The 16606-nt window shown below is 53.4% G+C and overlaps 1 protein-coding gene across 1 annotated transcript in view; it reads left to right on the top strand.

The window, feature by feature from the left end:
- The first annotated feature begins 5605 nt into the window (after positions 1–5605).
- Positions 5606–16606, top strand: part of FGFR1 (fibroblast growth factor receptor 1) — a 47238-nt gene continuing 36237 nt past the window's right edge. The window contains exons 1-2 of the mRNA XM_082680323.1: positions 5606–5706; positions 13427–13605. Coding sequence (XP_082536449.1) covers positions 13515–13605 — 91 coding nt within the window. The 5' untranslated portion in view covers positions 5606–5706; positions 13427–13514. The remainder of the gene's footprint in view (positions 5707–13426; positions 13606–16606) is intronic.

Raw genomic sequence — 16606 nt, 5'->3', positions numbered from 1 at the left:
GAGAGGGTTTGGAGGTTGGGGTCAGAAAGAGGGGAGAGTTTAGGGAGCTCTGAAGAAAACCAGAGGACAAAAGGCCAGCTGGTTTGCCATGAGCATCCCAAAGGGGGTCTGAAACCTAGACCAGTGACCACAGCTGTTAGGATCATGGAGGTTTTATAAGACTTGTTAGCTTCTCCATATGTGTTCTTGTGATTTTCTTCTTGTTTCACAGTTAAATCTGTAACAAAAGGGGCTGTTTATCTTGATGGGGTCAACAAGGAAGGGGGAGATAAGAGGGAAAAATATATCCTTTACTGCAGATCTTGGGAGACAGAGAATTTGAGGGTGGTGGTGATTGGATGGTAACACCACAAGGATACCTGGAGAAAAAAGGCTCCGAAAGAGGTGTTCCTGGGCTAAAATATAACAAGGTTACCATATATTGAGCACTTGCTCTGCACCAGGCATGGAGTTCTTCTCTCCAGAGCAAGATAATACAGAATAATCAACACCCCTGCACAAACTCTCCAGTCTGGCCTTCCTCAATCATCCCGCCTGAGCTTGTGGGTTTCACATGCTGTCAGCCTTCAAGGTTCAGGCATCACTTCCCCTGAGCATCTCTTTTCCTGATGTCTCCTCCCCAAATACCCTGCAGGTGCTCCTGGTCTCCCCGACCAGACTGTCAGCTCCCAGAGGCTGCACCTTCATCTCGTTCATCTTTGGATCCACTGTGCCCGGCACAGTACCTGGCACATGAGACGTGTCCCACACACCGCCAACCCCTGCCCCAGTGTTCGGTGAATGAATGTGGCACTAGGGCCAGAGAAGCTGAGCTGCCACGGCTGAGAGCTCCCTTTCCCACTCCCAGTTGGTCGGAGAGAGTGAAATGTTATTTACAGAAACACCAAGCCAAACAAGACCCTCCCTTCCCTGATATGCCGAAGCTGTGCTGAGAACAGCCGGGGGTCACCAAATGGCAGCCAGATGGTAACTGGCTGCCGCAGGGGCCTGGGGCAAAAGGCTAGGCTGCCCACCTGCTCCCAGGGACCTGGGAACCTCCACTGTGGAGGGAGAAACCCAGACAGTTCCCTCCTCCCGAGCGTGCCCCCCTGCAGCCAGCCCTCAGAGCTGAGCCTCTGCCGGTCCCCCACCAGTCTGCGGGACTCCCAAGGCCAGCTGGAGTTGCTCTCCGGCCCACCCTGCCCCAGTGGGTGTAGAGGTTGCTAGCCTCCCCCAACTTCTTCCATAACAGAGAGGTGTTAACTCCGCAGGACTCAGCCAGGGTAGTAGGGGGTGCTCATCCCTGGTGGGAAGAGCTGAGCCCTAAAATAACTAAACTCTGATGGAGCAGGGGAGCCCTGGGGAGGGGAAGGGCTGCCTCCTCCGTGGAAGACGTCTGAGGACACTGGAGGAAAAGGGAAGGGATCTTCTGCAGTGTTTCCAAACAAAGACACCCGATCGGGCTTTGGGGAGAGCTCTTTTCCCCTCGGTTTCATTCAGCACCGCTCTCCCTCTTCCCACAGATGCAAGAGGCAACAGGTCCCCAGCTGGTTATCAGGTCCTCGAGCCGTGAGGGCCTCTGTACCCCCCTCAGACATCTCACTAGCAGGGCAAGGGGCCTACAAATCCTCCCTGACCCTCCCAGCTCTTTGTTATCTCGGAGGGAAGATTACATTTCTGTGTGGGGAGGCAAGGTGCCAGGCGTCCTCAGAGCAGGACAGAGGCAGCAGGGCGACTGCCTGACCCCCTCTGCCTGGAGCGGCTCGGGGCTACCCTGGGGAGGCTCTCCCTCCAACGGCCTGGGGCCCATCCTGAAGTGGAGGGTCTGCCTTTCAGGAAGAGGAGGGGAAGCAGCAGCTCCGAAGGGGAGCTGGGCTGGGAGGAGAGAAGACTCGTGCTCTCAGTTATTCAGGATCCCTGTCTGTGGTCTGTGGACAGGCCGTTCGTTGGTTCCCTGGGTTTCTCACCTTCCCCACTGCGCTGTCTTTGGTGGTTTCCCTGAGAACTGGGGGTGGGAGAGCTATCAAGTTGACCACTTGCTTTCATTTTGGTTTCTTGCTACATCTACAGAGAAATTTGTTCCGCACCGGGTCGATGCCGTTCAACACCAAACAGGCAGGCATCAAAACCATTTTCTTTCTGTTCAAACCAAGGGCACGTTCTTCAGCCTCGTCTTTGGGGTTCAAGATACTCCTAAAGTGCTTCTAAATCAGAAGGCAAAGGGGCTGGATTTAAAAAACTCTGTTTCAGAAGAATCAGAGAGAGGAAGTGTGAACTATTCTCTTCCAGTAACAAAGTGGGAAAGCAGTAGCTGGATGTTAAATGCTGGATCGTCCTTCGCTTGTCTCCCCAATCATATTCCCTCAAACTGTATTTCCTCATCTAGTCACCCAGGTTTATAATCAAGTCCATCAACAATATAACGAAACACCTCCGGACGGGAGTCCTGAGCTAGGTCAAATACATAGATGGGATCCGGGCTCTAGAACAGTTTAGCAGCTGGTTAGAGAGAAAGAGTAAAAAAGACAACTAACAAAGTAATGTTAAATATCAAATCAATGGGATATACCAGAAGGTCAGTAGAGGTTCCAGGGACTGACAGAGCTGGGATTGGCTGGGAAGGCCCCTCCAAGGGGGAGGGGTGTAAGTTTGGCCTTCTAACAGGCCTGGAATGAGCATGATTTAAAATGAAGGAGGGGGGCTTCCCTGGTGGCGCAGTGGTTAAGAATCCGACTGCTAGTGCAGGGGACACGGGTTCGAGCCCTGGTCCGGGAAGATCCCACATGCTGCGGAGCAACTAAGCCCGTGCACCACAACTACTGAGCCCATGCACCACAACTACTGAGCCTGTGCTCTAGAGCCTGAGAGCCACAACTACTGAAGCCCACGTGCCTAGAGCCCATGCTCCACAAGAAAAGAAGCCACTGCAATGAGAAGCCCGTGCACTGCAATGAAGAGTAGCCCCTGCTTGCCGCAACTAGAGAAAGCCTGTGTCCAGCAATGAAGACCCAACGCAGCCAAAATTAAATAATAAATAAATAATTTTTTTAAAAAAATAAAAATAAAATAAAATGAAGGAGGGGGACTTCCCTCGTGGCGCAGTGGCTAAGAATCCACCTGCCAATGCAGGGTACACGGGTTCAAGCCCTGGTCTGGGGAGATCCCACATGCCACAGAGCAACTAAGCCCATGTGCCACAACTACTGAAGCCTGTGCGCCTAGAGCCCGTGCTCCGCAACAAGAGAAGCCACCGCAATGAGAAGCCCGCGCGCAGCAGCAAAGACCGAACACAGGCATAAATAAATAAATAAATAAATTTATAAAAAATCATAAAATGAAGGAGGCCTAATGGATGGGCAGCTTATATGGGAGGATAAATCGAGTCTGATCAGGAGCAGAAGGGTTGAAGGGCGGAGAGATAGGCTTATAACCCTATAAACAATGACTGAACTCCATTTACTCAACAAATATGTGAGTTCCTGCTTTTTATTTAGTTTAATCTTCCTTCACTTGCATAAATATTTATTTATTTACTCTTCAGTCAGTTCACAAACATTTATTGAGCTCCTACTGTGTGAATGACACTACAGTGATCACTATTCTTTCTCCTGCTAGTCCAATAAAAAAAAATAACTTGGAGGGAATTCCCTGGCGGTCCAGTGGTTAGGACTTTCACTGCTAGGGCCAGGTTCGATCCCTGGTTGGGGAACTAAGATCCCACAAGCCGTGCTGCATGGCCAAAAAAAAAAAGAAGAAGAAGAAAAAGAAAGAAGGAAAGAAAAAAAAAAGAAATAACTTGGAGACCCTTCCTTAAATGGTAGGGGCGGGGGTGGAGGGGGTTTATCTTATTCAGTTTTTGAGCTTCCAGAATCTTGTGGGTTAGGTGAGAATGAGGGAACAGACCCTACCATTAACTTCCATAGTAACTTTATTTATATCAAAACTAGCACTTTGAATGCACTGACATCCATTATTTCATTTGATTCTGGTGACAACTTTGTGAGGCAGTCCCAACCAATTGGGGGAAAATATATAAACAGGTCTTGATTTCTTTCAGATGCATGACCTGTCCAAAATCAAACAGTTCCTAAGTAGTGGGCCATAATGGAGGTGCCTCTCATACCTAGGATGACATATTTCTCACCCTTCCGGTGGTCCCCTACTGACACAGTGTGAGTGGTAGAAAAAAAAACCTCTTTGCTCCTTCTTGGGACAGCCTGATTCCTCGAGTCTGAGCAGGTCTAAGAGTTTGTATTTTTTAGAAGTTCCTCGGAGGACAGATGCCCATCTGGATTAGGGAACCTACTAGATTATACCACTTTGAGGAAGGACCCAGGGGAAAGGGCATTTTAGCTACTTTTCCTCGGGTTCCATAGAGTACTGGAGTGTGCACTGGGTGGGCTCTGATTAATTTCCAAACCAACAACACCCCCCACAGCTCCTCTCACTTACTCTTTGCTTCCGAAACGTTCTCCGCAGGCTGAAGACTTCTGGAGGCCAAGAACGGTGCTGTAGAATTGACAAAACCCAGCTCCCTGGACCACAAAACCTAGGCTATGTGGCTGGGGAAAGTGAAGGGTCTGAGGAGGGAGCAGACCTTCTCATGAATAAAAGCAGCTTGGATTTACTGAGTAACTATGTGCCAGGCTATCATTTAATCCTAAACTCTATGCGGAAAGTACTCTTACCCCCCTTTTACAGATGAGAAAACTGAGATGTAGAGCGAGAACAGCGTTTCCCCAAGGCACACAGTCCGACTCCAAAGCCCGTGCTACCATGAGCAACCTCAGGGCTACAGCGTCTCCCCACCTCATCCTCACAACTGCTCATTCTGCCACCGCCCGAAATTTGGGCGCGCTCCTGGCGGTGCTCAGATAGAGGGGCACGCGCGCCGAAGGAGGCCAGACCGCAGGAAAGGAGCAGCGGAGCGCGGGGCGGCTCAGCCCGCTCCCCCTTCTCGGGGGCCGCGGCTCGGAAACTACAAGGCCCAGCAGGCAGCTGCAGGGGGAGGAGGAGGAGGTGGGACCAGCGCGGGGTGGGAGTGAGAGAGCGAGTCCTCGCGCCCCGCCGGCGCACAGCGCTCGGAGCGCTCCTGCGGGCACTGGTGTGGCGGCTTCCGCGGCGGCGGCGGCGGCGAGCGGGAGCCCGAACTCTGGTCCAGCCGCAGCGCGCGGAGGAGCCCGGGCTGTGCCCGGAGCTGGGCGGCGACGTCCAGACAGGACCGAGACTCTGCTTAGCGCATTGCGGCGACCTCGCCTTCCCCGGCCGCCAGTGCGCGCCGCAGCTGGAAGAGCGGCGGAGCCCGAGGACTTTTCTCCGGTCCGAGGGGCGCCCCGCGGGGCGCAGGGGACCAGTGCGGCAGTCGGGCAAGCCGCGGCGCCGGGGCCCCGGCAGGGCTATGGAGCCCGGGCTGCCAGAAGCGTGAGGGCCGCCGCCCGGTTCTGGAGAGGGGGGCTACGGGGTCTGGAAATCCCGGGCGGCGGACCGGAGCCCTCCCCCCGCCCCGCCTCCGGGGCACCAGCTTCGGCTCCATTGTTCCCGCCCGGGCCGGAGGCGCCGAGCTCCGAGCGCCACTGGGAGTCGAGCGCCGACAGTGGGGCTCTCGCGGCCCCGCCAGGACCCGAGCGGAGCCCGGGGGCGGCGGGCCGGAGCCGGGGACGCGGGCGCCCGCCCGCCCGCACAAGCCACGGCGGACCCTCCAGAGGCGGAACCGCAGCGCCGAGTGAGGTAAGAGCCGCGGCGCCCCCGGATCCGGGGCGGGCTCCGCGTCCCGAGCGGCCCCCGGCGCTGGAGCCTCCCGGCTGCGCGCTCTCCCCGGCCGCAACCCAGTCGGGTCCAGCGCCTCCCTCCACTCGTTACCCGCCCCCCTCCACCCCCGGCTCCCTCCCCAGCGCTCGGCGCCCCCCTTTTGTCTCCCCTCCCTTCCCTCCACTCGCGTCGCCTCCTGCGCCCCCTCCCCGAGCCGGTCCCACCGATCCGCCCGCCGCTCAACTTTTCCGCCAACTCGCGCTGGGGAGGTGGCGAGGCGGCGGCGGCTCGGCGGTGAGTCCGGGCAGGGACAGGGCCGGGGCCGAGGCGGCGGCGGCCCTCGGTTTCCTGGGACTGGGGAGGCGGGCGGGAGTGGGCAGCGAGGTGGGGTGTGTGTGTGTGTGTGTGTGCGCGCGCGCGCGCCGCATTCCACTCCATCTCCTTTTAGTCCACCCGTGGGGACTCACCCCAATCCAGCAGGTAGCTTTGGGTGGCACGCTAAAAATCCGGGGTCTTTCTAAGTCCTTTTCCACCTCCGGGAAGGTCTGGGGTCGCAGTTGCGGGTGGGTGGGCGGCTGGGGGCCTGAAGGGGGAAGGAAGTGGAGGGGTAGGTTAGCTTCTCTTCGAATAGGTTTTAAGGGGGTGTCGTCACCAAATGGCTGAATCTGCCTTAGCGGAGAGCGAGAAAGGAATTCCCTTTTCCAGAGGCGCTTATCTTCGACTTAGTCCATCTCTGAAAGGATCGGAAGTTTGGGGAAGGGGAGGGCGCCCAGCGGGTGATGTTAAGCCCCATTATGGGGTCGGGGGGGAGGGGAATGTTCAGTTCCAATCTGGTTCGAGGAGGTGGGGGAAGGGATGAGGGTTTTGTCCCGTGCGGTTCACTCGGCTGCGATGCAGGTTGCTTCTCGGGCCCAGAACCCTCTGCCCCCGCTCCGCCTTCCCGTTATGTTTGGGGTTAGTAGAAGAGGGGCTAGAACGCTCATTTGCAGAGGAATTTGTTGACTTTGTAGTCGCAGTTCATTTAACTCATAGCCTGTGAAGGCAGCCAGACGCCTTTGGGCGAGGGGGTGGGGGGCGAGGGGGAGCGGTGAAGCCTACTTCTCCTTTCTGGGCCCAGAAGCTTTAGCCCTTTTCAAAGTTTCTGCGGTGTCTTTCTCCCCCACCACTCCCCCCCGCCCCGATTTTCCAGATGTAGCCGCCGCATCTGGTTCCGTTTCACCCCACACGGGTACACCGCAGTCACAAGAACATCCCTCTTCCTCCCTCCCCCCTCCCCCAGATTAAAACTGGGATTATTCAACTTGGCCGTACCACCTCGCTCTTTAAGATTTCTTAAGACTTGGGGATGAGGCGTTGGGATTTGAGGAGAAGAGAAGTTGCCCTGGATGCCAAGTTATTTAGGATCTGATATGGAGGTGGTGCTTTCTGGCTCGTGTGAAAAAGAGGCATCGTAGGAGAGGGGGCCAAGTTTTTCGGGGGTGGCCCATCTCATCTGCTAGAGATGGTCAGACCCAGAACTGGCCCTCACGGAAGTTTCTGGAACCAAAGCATTACATTCTCCTCCCTTCAGTTACAGCTGGAGCAGTGGGAACGTCTGACCCTGTCCGGAGCCCGCCGCCGGGTCTCGGGCCGCCCGGCGGTGGCGTCACGCGTCCCTTTTCCACCCTCCCTGGAGCGAGCCCGGGGCGCAGCGGCCCGGGCGTGGGAGGGAGGCCCCGGGCTGTCGCTCCCTGGGTGTTTTTAAGGAGTTCTTTGGACGGCAGCTCCCGGACACTGAAGTGGGGGGCGTTTTACCAAGTCAGGACCGGGTGGAGGTTTGAAAGGACTGTGGAGGGTTTTTCTGGTTCTAACCTCAAGGCAGGAAAGCACTTTCTGGCTCCCAAGTTGCAGGAGGGTGGGGAGAGTTGTTCTCTCACCCTCTCCTTTCCAGCCTCTTTCAAATTGAAAACACTTCTCTGGTTTCCTCCTTTGGGCAGTAGTTTGGAGGCTGTAATGAAATCGCACTTTCTCTAGACATGGTAATTAAGGTGACTGTTTCCTCTGCAGATGTGCCCTGCCCTTTGCACCTCCGGTCCAGAGCTTTTTTTGGAATACCTTCTAAATTGTAGAACCTTAGCCTTGAGACTGTTGAGCAGAAAGTGGCCATTTTCCCCTGTTGGCCCGGGCTCCCGGTTTCCTCTCTGAGGCTTGTTTAAGAGCTAAGTAGTAGGGCCCCATGGGACATGCCTCTGTCTGGCCGATTACCCCCAAGCCTGGGTCATAGCCCTTCCTTCGAGTGAGTGTCGGAGCGAGAGCCCTTGCAGAGGACCCAGCTACCTTACGGGACTACCTCTCTAATGACTTGTTTACATATTTCCCCCCAGTTGGTTGGGAGAAGCTCCAGGGCTGCTGCAGACCCCCGGAGGAGCGCAGGGTGTCTGGGGACAGGGAGGCTGCTGGAGGCTTGGCTCCAGCGGGGATGGTTGTGTACTGCATCGGTGACGAGCTCCTTGAAACGTCTGTTGCACTTACTCTTAGTCATAGCTGAGTGTCAGCTTTTTAATGAGGGCCATCCGGGTGGCGAGTCACTTGGATAGCGTGCTCTCACTGTCTGCTTTGACCAAGCCCGTAGAAATGTGCATTTTGGAGGCATTTCACAAATGGGATTCGGGCCAGAGTGGGCACCTCTTCCTTTGGCTCCAGAGTAGGCAGTCTTGGGTCCTTCTTTTCCCTGGCTCCTGGCCATGGAGGATGTGAGAAAGTTCCGTTAGGCACCCTTAGAAGAGCAAGTGGAGCAGAAGCACGGGAAGACATTGAGAGGAGCATGGTCATTGCTATGACCCCACCCTGCCTTGAGGAAGAGGATCAGAGCATCTCCAGGCATCCCTAAGCCTGGCCCAGCTTTGTTCCTGGTGCACTCTGGGGGCTAGGAGAACTGAGTTGAGCGTCCAGTAGGTAGCCTCCAGCCATGGAGACCGAGAAAAGTCCATGAGGTTTTGCTTTGTTTGCTCTTGGGTGTCGACCTGGAGCGAGACCCCTAAAACAGGAGATCTGCTCCTGTGAGCTTGGGCTTTCAGCAGCCTCTGAATGCTTCCTTGGGCCTCCATTGTTTAATCTGTCTCATCAAAATGGCTGTTAGTTAAGAGCTTCCTAGGACAGTTTGAGCCTGTTGCTGCTGAAGGAAAAGAAGGTAGACAGAAGGGGTCCAAACATCTTGCTCTGAAAGGGCCTCACATCACTTGAGAGGAGCTTAATTTCCTCTTGGGAAATACATCTTGCATATTTCATCGCAAGAGCTTTGGGAAAGGTCTGAGTGAACCCGGGACTGGTGGGAGTCTAGATGCAGAACTTCAGAGAAGGTTCTGGGGTTTCCGGAGAGGATTAAAAACCAGACTTGGGCTAGGAGAGTTGCTTTTCTCCCTAAGTTTGCATTTCCCTTAGAAATTCTCTCCTCATCACCATTCCACTTGCAATTAAAAAAGCCATGTTTGGGCTCCAAGTAAATAGCCCTCACCTGGGTGAACACCTCCAAGCATGTGATGGTCCACAAGCCCATTCTGTCTTCAGCAGCAAGGCTGCCTAGATTACCGTGGAGCACTTAGGGTTTCTCTTATTACTACTTGCTTTTTACATACCTCACTCCCAAGGACATTTGGGCACTCTTTTTGACAGAGACTAAAAACTTTTAAATTAGCGTTTCTCTTGGAGCCGGTACAATTTCTCAAGCTGAGCTGCATGTGTTTTTTCAGATGTTTATTAAGAACTTGTCCTGCCACTCTCACCAATGAGTAGGGATGCTCATTGTTGGTCACTTTTGGGGAAAGCCACCATTTCTGTTAAGAAGTCTTACTCCCGTCTAAAGGGATTAAAGTTTGGGCGTCACTTCCTCAAGTCTGAGGAATCGAGATGTTTAGAAAATGTCCGGGTTGGTATGCTTTGAGATCGAGTTTGGCTGGCTAACAAGGAGTGCTGGACGATTTCCTCTGGCATTGTCAACCTCTTCTCTGCAAGCGTGGCTCTGTCAGCTTCGTTTCCATCGGCCTCTCCTTGTTTCATTCATTTATGCCTCCAGTTCCCAAATGTACCCGCCCCTGCCGTGTGGGTGTTAGGTGCTAAGGTCATTGACAAAGGTTAATTGGGTATAGACCCTGCTCTTAAGGAGCTTGAGACCCTATGGTGTTTTTGGAAATTCAGAGGATCCTCCCAAGGCCCAAGAAAGACTTGTAGAAGAGGACCTGGCTGTTTGAGGTGGGGCTCGGCGAATGAGAGAGCCCGCTGAAGACAGAGGAAGGGCAAAGAAGAAACGCTTGGCAGGGCACGGAGGTTGCCCAGAGCTGTCCTGTCCCCTACAATGTAACACAGGCCACATGGAATCTCAGATTTTTCCAGTAGCCACGCTTTTTGTTTTTTTTGCGGTACGCGGGCCTCTCACTGTTGTGGCCTCTCCCGTTGCGGAGCGCAGGCTCCGGGCGTGCAGTCTCAGCGGCCATGGCTCACGGGCCCAGCCGCTCCGCGGCATGTGGGATCCTCCCGGACCGAGGCACGAACCCGTGTCCCCTGCATCGGCAGGCGGACTCCCAACCACTGCGCCACCAGGGAAGCCCAGTAGCCACGTTTGAAATTAAGAAAAAGGGAACAGGTGAAATTCATTTTCCTTAATTCGTTTGTTTCAGTTTTTATAATGTATTTGCTTTAGCCCAATATATGTGGAATATCATCTTTTGAACATGTAATCAGTTTAAGAAAATCAATGAAAGGCTCCACATTCTTGTATGTATTTTTCATTTCTAGCACATCCTGCCTCGCACGGGCCACATTTCAAGTGCTCTGTAGCCACGAGGGGCCACCTAATGGGACAGCTAGGTCTAGAGTGTGGGGTTTGTAAAGATGGATGGTGAGAAATGCCTTTGTAAAGGCAGGAAGTTCATGTCCTCCGGTTGCCAATTACCAAAGTCTCCTGAGATTGCTATCAAGAAGTGACTCAAAGCACAATGTTTATATATAATTCCTTACATTTGATTAGGGCTTTAGAGAGAGAGCAGATACTTTCACCCATGCCCCCCATTTGAAGCTCGTAACCTCCTGTGGTGTAGGCAAGGCAACTGTTTTAGCTCCCTCTGATGACAAGTGGGATAAGTGAGATGACGTGTGTCCCCCAACTCTCCTCGTTCCCCAGTGAGGACCTCTGCACCCAGAGCAGGAGCTGGGCTGCCAGTCCCAGGAGACGTGACTGATGGGGAGAGGCTGAGGGGCCGGCTGCTGTGTGCACCTGCAGGGCTACAGGTCACATCTGTCAGGCAGTGGAGGAAGGAGACTGTTCCTAAGAGACTTAAAGAATTCATTAATTAGAATGGGAAGAAGGTGAGGTGAAGGGGGAGGTGGCAGTCCCTAGGGTCCCAGATAGTCTGGGGACTGGTTCGCGTCCCTGTGTTTTCCACAATAGGTTGTGAGCCCGCTTACCCCTTCTCATTCCAGGAGTGGGTGCCTGGGGGCCGGGGGGCTGGGTTTTCTGACCATCCTTTGTTTTACAGATGTGGGACTCAAGGCCCAGGGTGGGAGGAGAGGAAGAGACTTTTGCAGGGAAACTGCCAGATTATTTTGAAGTGCATTGATCACAGAGCTGAAAGAGGGCAGTCAGCAGGCAGACCACACCTGCGAGGAGGTAGACAGGCTTTTCAGGGGACAGAGCGGCCGAGTGGTGGTGGGAGCTGCCTGCCTGCTACCTTTGCAAACAAGCTTCATCATCTCGAGATGATACCACCCTTTCCTGTTGGATACTAAAAATTCATTCATGACTCTGGCCATTACTATGGGATTTACTTAGGTCCTTAGTCAGGTGTACCTTTCTCGGTGACTGGCCTGCATCCATTTGCTGTATCTTTGGGATGTAATGAGATGTGGAATGTGGTTTTGGGATGTCCTCTGGCAAGCATCACTTCTATCCCCGGCCGGGAATCATGCCCCATCCTGTGTCCTAGATGGCATATCCATGAGCTGCTTCCAAGGGTCTTTCTCTAGAGCAAAGGAAAGGAGAATCAAAGGCTCTCCCATTGCCAGAGTCACCTCGGATCTGTCCTTATTTACATGGCTTTTGTGTGACACAGGGATGCCCTCTGGAGAAAATGAGCTTGCGTCCGGTAGAGCCAGGTTTGATCACCCCCTTATCGCTTCCTCCCACCCTGGTCTCTGGCATCCGAAAACCCAGGTGACGTAGACCTGGTGCCCTTGCCATCTCACTGCACATCTTTGGGCAAAGCACTTAACCTCTTTGCGTCTCAGTTTCCCCGTTGCTTAAAGGGCAGTAATAATTCCCACCCCTCCCCTTCAGTTCACAGTGGGGAAGAAATGAATTTTTATAGTTTAAAATCTTACCTAGTCCGTGCTTGGCACGTCATGAGTATTCAGTAAATACTTGTTCGATTCTGCCTTGTCTAGTCCCTTTCCTAAATTTAGAAAAATAGAAGTGTTTACTTCTCCTTTGGTTTGAAATCATTAAAAAATTTCAGGAAAGCCTTGGGAGGGAGCTAGCAGCGGCAGTGCCTGCGTCTTCCCGCTGGCAGGCGCTTGTGAACGAGGCCAAGAATTCTAGGGGGTTTTCTGCCAGCCGCGCCTGACTCACTCACAAGGGGCCCTGTCTGGCTCAGGGGGAGGCCCGGCCGAAGCACCACATTAGGGCATGTTCCGGGGAAGTGGATTCTCCGAATAACTTGGATGGTTCCCTGGAGTATTTAGGGCAAAAGCCACCTGGAAGACAGAGAGGGTGTCACCCCCTCGTAGCCCAAACGGTGCCCAGAAAGTCTTATCACTTGGTAAATGTTGAGCGGGAAAGACCATTATCCTGAAGACCTTGGAGGGTTGTTTTCAATTTTACCCGTTCGGACCTGAGAAGGATAAAGGACCGCAGTCTGTGCCTTTCACCGGGGCTGGCATGAGCCATCTTTGAGTCAGGCCTTGCAAGAACCCTTATTCTTCAGCACGACCTTTCCCCACTTCTGGATCCATTTCTGTTGGACGTCTGCCGTCCCCTCTCAGCCTCGGGGAGAACTGGATCCAGCTCACGGCTCCCTACTCTGAGGCCCTTTTTATGTAGCTGGTGAGAGTTGTGTTCTCTCTGTGAGGGAAGCTGGTAGAACCAGAGGTCCCTGAGATGCATCCAGTTTTAGAGACAAAACGAAAGAACCTTGGAGATGGTGTATTTCAGCTTCCTCATCACGTCGGTGCAGAGAGGGTCAGCATCTCACCTGGCTCCCATTTCCCAGTTCTGGGCTTCTTCCATAATTCCTCATCTCTCTTTATCCCTCACCGAAGGGTTGGTGTGCCCTAGAGGGAGTGGAGTCTTAAACTGGGAGAGGTCACATCTGCACACCCAGGTCACCTATGGGAGACGTTCCTGAGGCCGTTCGCTTTCCCAGCACAAATGATCTTGGGGCTCATGCCTCGGGGAACTTTCTGATGATTTTCCCAACATGGGAAACAGTCCACACTCAATAAATAGTTGTAGGACTGAACTGAACCACTCCTTGGTCTAATTAAGGCGCATAACCTTGAATTCACCGTTGGGACAGGACCACAGTTCCTTTCTTGTGTCTGAAGGAGTTAGTTATTGCTTCAGGCACCCTTGTGGGCAGGGTGGCCATGTGACATGCCTTCCCTCTTTTTCTCCTTGGCCCCATCCCCCATGCAGACCCCCCTAACTTTGGGGGTTTTTTTCTGTCCCCAGAGTCAGCTTGCACAGGAGGATCAAGCCCACGGCAGAGTCTCCATGGAGGTGTGGAGCCTTGTCACCAACCTCTAACTGCAGAACTGGGATGTGGAGCTGGAAGTGTCTCCTGTTCTGGGCTGTGCTGGTCACAGCCGCGCTCTGCACTGCCAGGCCAGCGCCAACCTTGCCGGAACAAGGTAAGGCGCGGGCCGAGGGGCAGCCTGGGCTCCCGGCCCTCAGCAACAAGGTGGGCTGGGACAGACGTGATGTGGTCAACTGCGAAGGCTCCATCCCAGGTGGAGCAGAGGGCGCCTGGACTGTAGGAGAGGCTCCCGAGGTACCTGGGCTGGTGGGGGCCTGGCTGCAGACACAGCCAGCTTCATCAGAGGTTGGGTCGTGAAGGCTGGTGACATCCATCTGCCAGAGGTGACGTGCTCAGGGGGGAGGTTTATGCTTTTCTCCTTCTGAAAAAGGAACTTCTGGTTGGGACCCAAGAGCTAGCTCCCTAACCTAGATGATGTATATAAAATGGGGTTGGGCGGTGTAGTGGGTGCAAGTGACCTGTGAATTTGGGTTTAGAACTTGGATCGGGGTCCAGGGGATGTGCAGGGTTGTGGGAGCTTCATAAAGACCTCCGGCTTCTAGAAAATTGTTCCAAAGACATATCTTCTATGAGGGTCGGCCATTATGGCCACGTGCCTGCCATTTTGTCTTTCTTGACCATCTCTCACAGGCCCTGTTTGGAGGCCTGGTAAGTGGTTTGCTTTGGATATACTGCTGGAGGGATTTCAAAGAGATTGAGGACCAGGGAGCATTACGGGGCGTAGGCGCTGGTAGACACCTGTAGTTTATTGGGAATTCGGAGGGATTATTAGTGACGGAAAAGACTTGCACCCACTGCTGATGGGATTTTTCCGGACTTGTGAAAATACTTCATGGAAATTACAGGTACAGCACACCTGGCAGCTTTCGAAGGTCTCTGAGAACTAATATTCGGGCATTTCTGCTGCCAAAGGGTAGTGTGGCTTGTGACCCAGTGGCTGGTGACAGAAGCAGAGGAGGTTGGCAGGTGGTGGGTAAAGGGCTCAGGTGTGCGCACAACATGGTGGCTGCGTTTAAAGGGCCACCAGTCTCGCTGCCAGGACCTGTGTGAGTGACGAATGAGGAGTGAGGATATTTGCCCTCTTGTAGGGTGATGGAGAAGGAGGGGGGACGGGTTGGGGGGGCTTTCTAGAAGATGCACTGGCTGGGGCAGGCAGATTGGTGTTGTATTCAGTGACAGAACTGAAGGCAAGGCCTGACCTGGAACACACTGGAGACCCCGAGTGGGAGGGACCATCTCTGCCCACAGGGAGTTCACCATCGGGTAGAGGATGACAAGCACAGAGGCAGCTAAACTCAAGGTGGACCGTGTTTAAACCACGCAGTGGAGTTATAACACAATGCAGTGGGAATGCTGGGGGAGAGGGACAGCCACCGTCATTGAGATGGTCCAGAGAGCTGGGCAGGGGCCTGGGAGGGAGATGAAGGGTGTTCCAGGTGGAGCAGCATGAGTGAGGGTGCTGGGGCAGGACGTATAAGGTGTACAGAGAACAACTTACCTGGTGTGTAGGTAGTCGGGGGACGGAATGCTTGGACAAATTGGACTGAGTTAGCATATGGAAAGCTGTAATGCCCTGCTGAGGAAACTGTACCTAAATGGGTAGATACTGGGAGTCTTGAAAAGTTTTGAGCAGGAAAGTGACACAATCCAGCTTCCAGATTTTTAGGCAGCTGAGTTTGGATGGATGGGAGGAAGAAGTCAGGCGGACCTAGGTTTAAATTGTGCTCCGCAGGGCTTCCCTGGTGGCGCAGTGGTTAAGAATCTGCCTGCCAATGCAGGGGACACGGGTTTGAGCCCTGGTCTGGGAAGATCCCACATGCCGCGGAGCACCTAAGCCCGTGTGCCACAACTACTGAGCCTGTGCTCTAGAGCCTGTGTGCCACAGCTACTGAGCTTGCGCTCCAGAGCCTGTGAGCCACAACTACTGAGCCCCCGTGCCGCAACTACTGAAGCCCGCGCACCTAGAGCCTGTGCTCCGACACACGAGAAGCCACCGCAATGAGAAGCCCACGCGCTGCAACGAAGAGTAGCCCCTGCTCGCTGCAACTAGAGAAAGCCCGCGCGCAGCAACGAAGACCCAATGCAGCCGTAAATGAATGAATGAATGAATGAATGAATAAATAAATAAATTAAATTTATTTTTTAAAAATTCTAAAAAAAAAAGTCGTGCTCTACCACCTAATAGCTGCATTACTTGGTTTGACCAATTACTCAAACACAGGAAGTCTTAGTTTGCTTATCTTTGAAATGGAGCAGTAATACAGGATTAAGTGAGATAATCCAGGTAAAGCACTGACAGGCAAAGAGTTAGGAGTTATTACTGCTGCTACCACTGTTGCCAGAAAGACGAGTTGCTTAAACGGTTGTTCTGAATGTCTAGCTAGAGAAAGGCAGTGAACTAGAGTGGAGGATTGTAAGGGAAGGAAAAATAGCAGAGACACTATAGAAATAGAATCTACAGGTTTAGGATTTCCCTGGTGGTGCAGTGGTAAGGATCCGGCTGCCAATGCAGGGGACACGGGTTCGAGCCCTGGTCGAGAGCAGCTAAGCCCATGCGCCAACTAAGCAACTAAGCAACTGAAGCAACTAAGCCCATGCGCCACAACTACTGAGCCCACACACCACAACTACTGAGCCTGCACCCTAGAGCCCGCGAGCCACAGCTACTGAGCCCGTGTGCCACGACTACTGAAGCCCGTGTGCTTAGAGCCCGCGCACCACAACGAAGAAGAGTAGCCCCTACTCGCCACAACTAGAGAAAGCCCATGCACAGCAACGAAGACCCAGTGCAGCCAAAAAAATAAATTTAATTAAAAAAAAAACAACCTATGGGTTTAAGTAGGTTGGATGTCAACTCCGGGTGACTAAAGACACGAACAAGATGCGAGTAAAGGGAGTGAGTCAGAGTGGGAGGTTTCTGAGGAGTAGATAGAGATTTGGGTCAGCCACAGCATAGGTGGCAATGAGGAGGGGTGGATAAGTTTTGGGAATATGAATTTATGGTGGACCCTAAAGTATTTTTTTTAACTTTCTCTAACAAACCGTTTTGCAGCCCAGGGATGGAGGGTGGAGAGAGTGAATAGTACGCATCTCGG

Source organism: Grampus griseus (assembly GCF_964374135.1).
Source record: "Grampus griseus genome assembly, chromosome: 21".
NCBI lineage: Eukaryota > Metazoa > Chordata > Mammalia > Artiodactyla > Delphinidae > Grampus > Grampus griseus.
Note: the sequence above shows the minus strand (reverse complement) of the source record. Positions and strands in the feature narration are given on the sequence as shown.